The sequence below is a fragment of the Chiloscyllium punctatum genome, chromosome 1, assembly GCF_047496795.1.
Source record: "Chiloscyllium punctatum isolate Juve2018m chromosome 1, sChiPun1.3, whole genome shotgun sequence".
In the NCBI taxonomy this organism is placed as follows: domain Eukaryota; kingdom Metazoa; phylum Chordata; class Chondrichthyes; order Orectolobiformes; family Hemiscylliidae; genus Chiloscyllium; species Chiloscyllium punctatum.
Genome location: NC_092739.1, coordinates 75,147,715 through 75,156,059, shown reverse-complemented (window position 1 = coordinate 75,156,059; position 8,345 = coordinate 75,147,715). Strand labels below are relative to the sequence as shown.

The window sequence follows — 8,345 nt, the reverse complement described above, 5'->3', positions numbered from 1 at the left end:
CATTGCTGATTGTCAGAAAAAACCATCAGGTTCATGAATGTTGTTGAGGGAAGGAAGCTGCCATCCTTACCTGGTCTGGGCTACATGTGTCACCTGTGAACTAATCTAAGCTCGTCCCCCTACACTATCCCAAATCATCCATGTGCTTATCCAAGGATTGTCTAAATCTCCCTAATGTGGCCGAGTTGACTACATTGGCAGGCAGGGCATTCCATGCCCTTACCCCTCTCTGAGTAAAGAACCTGCCTCTGACATCTGCCTTAAATCTATCACCCCTCAATTAGTTGCTATGCCCCCTTGTATAAACTGACATCATCATCCTAGGAAAAATACTATCACTGTCTACCCTATCTAATCCTCTGATCATCTTGTATGTCTCTAACAAATCCCCTCTTAGCCTTCTTCTTTCTAATGAGAACAGACCCAAGTCTCTCAGCCTTTCCTTATAAGACCTTCAGTCCGGATCAGGCAACCTCCTGGCAAATCTCCTCTGCACCTTTTCCAATGCTTCCACATCCTTCCTGTAAAGGGGCGACCAGAACTGTACACACTATTCTAAGTGTGGCATCACTAGCGTTTTGTATAGTTGCAGCATGATGTTACGGCTCCAGAACTCAATCCCTCTACCAATAATACCTAACACATTGTATGCCTTCTTAACAGCACTATCAACCTGGGTGTCAACTTTCAAGGATCTATGTACATGGACTCCAAGATCTCTCTACACATCCACACTACCAAGAATCTTTCCATTGACCCAGTATTCAGACTTCCTGTTATTCTTCCCAAAGTGAATCACCTCACGTTTATTTGCATTGAACTCCATTTGTCACCTCTCAGCCCAATTCTGCAATATATCCAGTTTCTAAATCACCCTCAAACCCATACCTCTGCATTTTCTCCAGCAGCCTACCATGTGGAACCTTATCAAAGGCTTTACTGAATTCCATCTACATCATGTCAACTGCCCTACCCTCATCCACATGCTTGGTCACCTTTTCAAAAAACTCAGTGAGGTTTGAGAGACATGACCTGCCCTTGACGAAACCAAGTTGACTATCTGAAATCAAATTGTTGCTTGCTAGATGATTATAAATCCTATCTCTTATAATCCTTTCCAAAACTTTTCCGACAACAGATGTAAGGCTTACTGGTCTCTAATTACCTGGGTCATATCTACTGCCCTTCTTGAACAAAGTCACAACATTTGCAATCCTCTAGTCCTCTGGTATTAAACCTGTAGACCATGATGACTCAAAGATCAAAGCCAAAGTCTCCAACACCTCCTCCCTAGCTTCCAAGAGAATCTTTGGAGAAATCCCATCTGGCCCAGGGGACTTGTCTACTTTCCCTCCCTCTAGAATTGATAACACCTCTTCCTTACTAACCTCAATCCTTTCTAGTCTAACAACTCATATCTCATTCTTCTCCTTAACTACATTTTCCCTTTCCTGAGTGAAAACCAATGAGAAATATTCATTTAGCAACTCTCCAATTTCCACAGAGTCCATACACAACTTCCTACTTCTGTCTCTGAGTGGCCCTATTCCTTCCCTAGTCATCCTTTTGTTCATCACATACCCATAGAAAGTTTTATGGTTCTCCTTTATTCCACCTGCTAAAGACTGCTCATGTCCTCGCTTTGCTCTTCTTTACTCTTTCTTTAAATCCTTCCTAGCTGATCTGAACCATCTTGTCTCATCGTCACATAAGCCTCCTTCTTCTGCTTAACAAGAGATGCAATTTCTGTAGTAATCTGCAGTTCCCTTACCTCATCACTTCCTCCCTGCCTGACAGGGACATACCTATTAAGGACATGCAATATCTTTTCCTTAAACCAGCTCCACATTTTGATTGTCGCCAACCCCTGCATTTTGCCACCCCATTCTCTGCATCCTAAGTCTTGCATTATAATTGCCCTTGCCCCATCGATAACTCTTGCCCTGTGACTAGCCCTTTCTATCGCTAAACATAACATAACTGAATTATGGTCACTCTCTCCAACGTGCTCACCTATCACTAAATCAAACACCTGCCTGGTTCATTACCAAGCACCAGATCCCGTGTGGCCTCCCCTTCGACATACTGTGTCAGGAAACCCTCCTGTACACATTGGACAAAAACTGATCCATCCGACGTACTCGAGCTATAACATTTCCAATCAATGTTGGGGAAGTTAAAGTCCCCCTTAATGACCACCCTGTTCCTTTCACTCCTACCCAGAATCGTTTTGCCGATCTTCTTCTCCATATCCCTGGAACTCAGTGGAGGCCTATAAAAAACTCCCAGCTGTGTGACCTCTGCTCTCCTGCTCCTAACCTCAGCCCATACTACCTTAGTAGACAAGTCCTCTTCAAAAGCTTTCAGCCACCATTATACTGCCCTTGACTAACAAGGCCACACCTCCCCCTCTTTTACTGCCTTGCCTGTTCTTAATGAAAGATCTAAATCCTGGAACCTGCGACATCCATTTCTCACCCTGCTCTGTCCATGTCCCCAAAGTGGCCACAACATCAAAGCCCCAGGTGTCGATCCAGGCTGCAAGCTCACCTACCTTATTTCGGATACTTCTGGCATTGAAGTAGACACACTTCAATACAGCTTGCTGTCTGCAGCACATTTCTGTGACCATGAATTCCTGTCCCTGTCCTCCCTACTCTCATCCTCCTGTGCACTGGAACTACACCTCAGGTTCTCATCTCCCTGCTGAGCTAGTTTAAATCCATCCATACAGCACCAGCAAACTTCCCACCCAGGATATTAGTACCCCTCTGGTTCAAGTGAAGACCGTCTTGTTTGTAGAGGTCCCACCTTCCCCAGAATGAGCCTCAATTATCCAAGTACCTGAAACCCTCCCTCCTGCACCATCCCTGCAGCCACGTGTTCAGCTGATATCTCTCCCTATTCCTTGCCTCGCTATCATATGGCATGGGTAACAAACCAGAGATAACAACTCTATTTGTTTTAGCTCTCAGCTTCCACCCTAGCTCCCTGAAATCCTGCCTTACATCCCTATCCCTCTCTCTACCTATGTCATTGGTACCTACGTGGATCACGACTTGGTCACCCTCTCCTTTCAGGATGCCAAAGACGTGATCTGAGACATCATGGACCCTGGCACCTGGAAGGCCACACACCAACCGTGAGTCTCGTTCATTCCCATCAAATCTTCTATCCGACTCTCTGACTATTGTGTCCCCGGTGACTAACACTCTCCTCCTTTCCCTCCTTCCCTTCTGTGCAACCAGGACAGACTCTGTGCCAGAGACCTGCACCCCACTGCATAGCCCTAGTAAGTACCGCCCTCAACAGTATCCAAAATGGTATACTTGTTTTGCAGGGGCAATAAATGCTGGCCTGGCCAGAAATGCCCCCATACCATGAATGAGTACAGAAAAAAAAAAAATAGCTGAGCACCTGGAAAATATTGGCAGGATTAGACAGAATCAGCAGGGATTTGTGAAAGGGAAATCATGCTTGATAAATCTACAGGAACTTCTTAAGATCTAACCAGCAGAGTTGATAAGGGGAACCAATGGATGCAGTTTACTTGGACTTTTAGAAGGCTTTTGATAAGGTTCCACTTAAGAGATTAGCAAGTAAAATTAAAGTGTATGGGATTGGGAATTGTGTGCCTCCATGGATGGAGAACTGGTTGGCAGACAGTAAACAAAGAGTAGCAATAAATGGGCCTTTTTCTGATTGGCAGGCAATGACTAGTGCAGTAACATAGGAATCAGTGCTTGGGTCCCATCTATTGGCAATATATAATAATGATTTAGATGAGGGACTAAATGTTTGCAGATGATACCAAGTTGTGTGTGTGTGAGGGTGATTTGTGAGGAGGATGTGGAAATGCTTCAGTGTGTTTGGAAAATTTGAGAGTAGGCAAAGGCATGGCAGATGAAGTGCAATATGGATAAATGTGAGGTTATCTACTTCAGTAACATAAACAAGAAGGTAGATCATAACATGAATAATGGTATATTGGGAAAGGGGCAAGTGCAATGTAACCTAGCTGTTCTTGTATACCAGTCACTGAAAGAATGCAGGTGAATAAGTAACTGGTATGTTGACCTTCATAGTGAGAGGTGTGAGTACAGGAGCAGGGATGCCTTGCTACAATTACACAGGGCTTGCAGTATTTGTGTTCAGTCTCCCTATCTAAGGAAGGATGCTTTGGCTATGAGGTTTAACAGACTGATTCCTGGGATGCCAAGACTGTCATTTAAGACAAACTGGATTGACCAGGATTACATTCATTGGAATTTATAAGAAAGAGGGGTGATCCCAGAGAAACCTCTAAAATTATAATCGAACTAGACCAGATAAATGCAGGAATGATGTTCCCATGACGGGGGAGTCACAGCTTAAGGGTATAGCGTAGGCCATTTAGGACTGAGCTGAGGAGAAACTTCTTCATCCATGGAGTGGTAAATCTGAAATTCTCTGTCACAGAAAATGGTTGAGGCCAAAGCATTTAATGTTTTCAAGAAGAAGTGAGATGTAGTTCTTAGGGACAAAGGAATCAAAGTGGAGAAAGCAGAAATTAATTTGATGATCAGCCATGATTATATTAAATGGTGGAGAAGGTTTCAGGGCTGAATGGCCTATTCCTGCTTCCACTTTTTTTTCTATGTGTCTTCCCTGCAATTGGTGTTAGGACTGTTGTTCGTTTTGATGAGTATTAATTACCTGGATTTGGGTAACAGGCAAAATTTTAAACTTTGTGGGTGAGGTAGAAGTTTAAGTGACATATTCTGGTAAAACACACGAGGAGATGCAGTAAAAACCAAACACTGCAAGGGGATGAAGGAGATGTAGGTACACATGTCCTTTGAGTATAAATGCATAAATAAATGAGGCTGGCAAAATTAGGATGTGGACTGCACTGCCTGAAGTGCTGTTGGAAACAGATTCTTCAATTACTTAATGGAATTTATTTCATTGGCACCCTTTCTAATTCCTTGATCTGCAGTTCTAGTTGCTATTTTTCTTTCAATTTAATCTGCATAAGGGCCCTCAGTCCAATATTCAGTCAAATATCTTTGTCCTAATTGCTCTTTCTCTCTTCTGACCTTAATGATGGACTGTAATTATTTCATAAATGTACCCTTACTTTTAGATGACAGCTTTATTTGCAATATTACATAGAAGTTAGTCAAATTTCTATTCTTATCAGAATAGCAACATTTTGAATGACAACACGATTCTGAATATTATTTAAAAACTCAGCCTGTTTCATTACAAAATCTGGAATTATAAATCTATTGATAACACTCAAAAATGTTTACAAATTTCATTGTCAATTTCTTCACCACTGTTTATGTTTTACATTAATTTATAAATAACGTGATTGATGCTCCTGCTTCTACAGCATTTCTTTCTGCACTGATACCTCTGATGTCCTTTCAGGATCTTTCTATGGTCTCCTCCTATTTGTCCTCTCAGACTGCCTTAACAACATCATCTAAGTATACGGTCTCCATATGTAAGATGATGATACCAAGCTCTATCTCACCACCAGCTCTAAATAGTCAGACTGCTATCTAAATCCAGAGGGTAGCCATGGGCACTCACCTGGGCCCTAGCTACGCCTGCCTCTTTGTTAGTTATGTCAAACAGTCCCTCTTCAGTACGTAATAAACTCTCACCTGTTCGCCACCTCTTCAGCCATTACAACAATACCTGCATTGGTGCTGCATCCTGCACCCAGGCTGAACAGGAGCAGTTCGTTAACTTTGCCCACAACTTCCACCCCACCTTCAAATTCACTTGGATCATCTTGGACACCTTCCTCCTGTTTTTTGACCTCTCCGTTTCCATCTCTGGCGACAGTTTACAGACCAATATTTAGTATAACCCCACAGACTCCCATAGCTACCTGGACTACACCTCCTCCCACCCTATATTCTGCAAAACCTCCATGCCATTTACACAATTCCTGTCTCCATTGCATCTGCTCTGACCAGTGAAACAGTTGGGGCTGCCTTGTTGAATGTTTTTAAGGCAAAGATGGGTAGATTTTCGAACAGTAAATGAATTAAGGGTACGGTCAACTGGTGGATAAGTGAGCTGAATCCACGAAAAGGTCAGCCATGATCTTATTGAATGGCAGAGCAGGCTCAATGGGCCAGATGGCCTACTCCTGCTCCTATTTCTTATGTTCTTATTTACTTTAGTTACGTAATATTGTTGATTTGCAGAATAAAGTGACTAATGTTTTATAAATCTACAATTATATATTATTCTAATTTATAAAGTTAGATATATAGAGGATTGCTTTTAAAAAAATGCCTCTTTAAAAGAACTTATTTCCCTCTCATTAGTTTCATTATTGGTGAAGATGGAAACATTTACGAAGGCGGGGGATGGACCAAAATTGGAGACCACACATTCGGATTCAACAAAATCAGTCTTGGGATTAGCATCATAGGAAACTTTATGAGTGAGTGAATATGACTGGTTACCTTCCAAATTATTTGCGTTCTATCAATGAACTTACTAAAACATGATTAATTCTAATGAAAAAGCTTTCTTCTCCTCGCAAATGTCAACATTTCATGAACTCATTCTGAATATCCTCATACATCACAATCTACCTGATAAATGTTCATATTCTCAACTTAAAGTGTGTTTACAAATATTGCTGCAGAAAATTGGTTTAAATGCAACCATTCATTTGATATCAGCAGAAAAGTGATTAAGTATTTCTTCACTAATGTTTCAAAATCTGCAGTTAATATAATGATAAAATATTGCTATTTATTGGACAGGAATTCTAACAAGTTTGTGCTGAGGGCCAAATGCGTGCCTTAAATCGTGTCAGGGATGATGCATAATCACAAAATGTGAAAGATCCATTGACGTAACTATGAGATTCCATCTTACATAACAAAATTAACACCCCATTCAATAGAATATGTATTATGCCACACACATTTTTCTCTTTAATGCTATCAGTGTGAACCAGTAGAAGCTGATAGTTCAGATAGTCAGAACATGGGGTTTATTCAGAAGAGGGGCTGCCCAGTTAAAAAAAGAGAGATGAGAAGGAATTTCTTAGAAGGTAGTGAATCTGTGAAATTCTTTACTGCAAAGGGCTATCGAGGCTAGGTTGTTACGTACATTCATAGCAGAGTTAGACAGATTTTTACTCAATAAGAAAATCAAGGGTTATGAGGACAGAGGAGTTCATGATTATCAGATTAGCCACGATCTAATTGAATGGCTAATCTGATGATTCTGGTTTCCTTTATCCCCCTAACCTTTGATGGGTGATGGATTTAATAATGCTATTAGCATATGTTCAATCTCCATCCTGGCTGAGGTAGTTCTTCAGGGTTTCTTTCTGCCCATTAGGGATATTGCGACAGGACTGATAGAGATCGATTATGTGGAGAGTCATGATTTGCTATCATCTGTCAAGCAAGGGCATTACATGAAGTCTGGAGGACCAGGAAGGTTCTGTCTTGTAGTTCAGCAAACTTAAATAATTTTAAATAATTTCAATATAATTTCTGATTTAATTCAATTGTTCTTAAACATGTTGGATTGTATAATAAAAAATTCTGATTTGTTGCAGCTACAACACCAAACAGCAAAGCACAGACAGCTGCCCTGAGTCTGATTCAGTGTTCTTTGTTGAAAGGCTATTTGGCATCCAATTACACTTTGAAGGGACACAGACAATTGGGACAAACTACATGTCCTGGAGACGCACTCTATGAAGTCATAAAGCAATGGCTGAGATGGAACTAATGATTATCATTCATGCATCATTTCCTGCTTATAAAAAAACTGCATTGCTGCTCTTTTTTTGATTTTTAAAGGATTTCAGCATTTTATGTAGCTGGCATAAAGTAACACAAGATTTCTGTATTCATTTAACATCTTATACTCTTATTAATTGTCAATGCTTTGCCAAGCTCTTAAGTTTTTTTCTATTCTTGGGATCGAGCCAGCATGAGTCGTAGTTGGCAAATTTGATAGGAGTTCTTTCTGTATACTGGTAGTACATAGGATTACATTTGATGCAAGCCAATTATGCTCTGCAACTTATTGCCCCAGAGAACACAATAAATTTATCTGAAAATCTGATTATTTCTTGATTCAATTGTAAATTCTGACAAGAATATCAACATTTGGGCAGAGGGGGCAGGGTCACCTTTGTTAGTTAAGAATGAAATTATATCTGTGCCTAAAATTATTGAGAGGTAGACAAGCAGAAGACTGAAAGAACACAGCAAACCTGGGAGCATCAGGAGTTGGAGAAATCACCATGTAACTCAAAGGGCTCCACCCAAAACATCTCCACCTCCTGAAGCTGCCTGGCTTGCTGTGTT

At 41.0% G+C, this 8,345-nt stretch overlaps 1 protein-coding gene across 1 annotated transcript; it reads left to right on the top strand.

The window, feature by feature from the left end:
- Positions 1 to 3,107: 3,107 nt before the first annotated feature.
- On the top strand, positions 3,108 to 7,761 carry pglyrp5 (peptidoglycan recognition protein 5). The gene is made up of 3 exons (XM_072572031.1): positions 3,108 to 3,142; positions 6,330 to 6,448; positions 7,586 to 7,761. The coding sequence occupies exons 1-3, from the start codon at positions 3,108 to 3,110 to the stop codon at positions 7,759 to 7,761; spliced, it is 330 nt and encodes a 109-aa protein (XP_072428132.1).
- Positions 7,762 to 8,345: the final 584 nt, after the last annotated feature.

What these genes read in the sequence shown, in the direction of transcription:
- pglyrp5 (XM_072572031.1), top strand. Translation starts at nt 3,108, where the DNA reads ATGGACCCTGGCACCTGGAAGGCCACACACCAACC. An exon ending in TGGAAGGCCACACACCAACC is followed by an intron (nt 3,143 to 6,329) that starts GTGAGTCTCGTT and finishes CCCTCTCATTAG; the next exon opens with TTTCATTATTGGTGAAGATG. An exon ending in CATCATAGGAAACTTTATGA is followed by an intron (nt 6,449 to 7,585) that starts GTGAGTGAATAT and finishes GATTTGTTGCAG; the next exon opens with CTACAACACCAAACAGCAAA.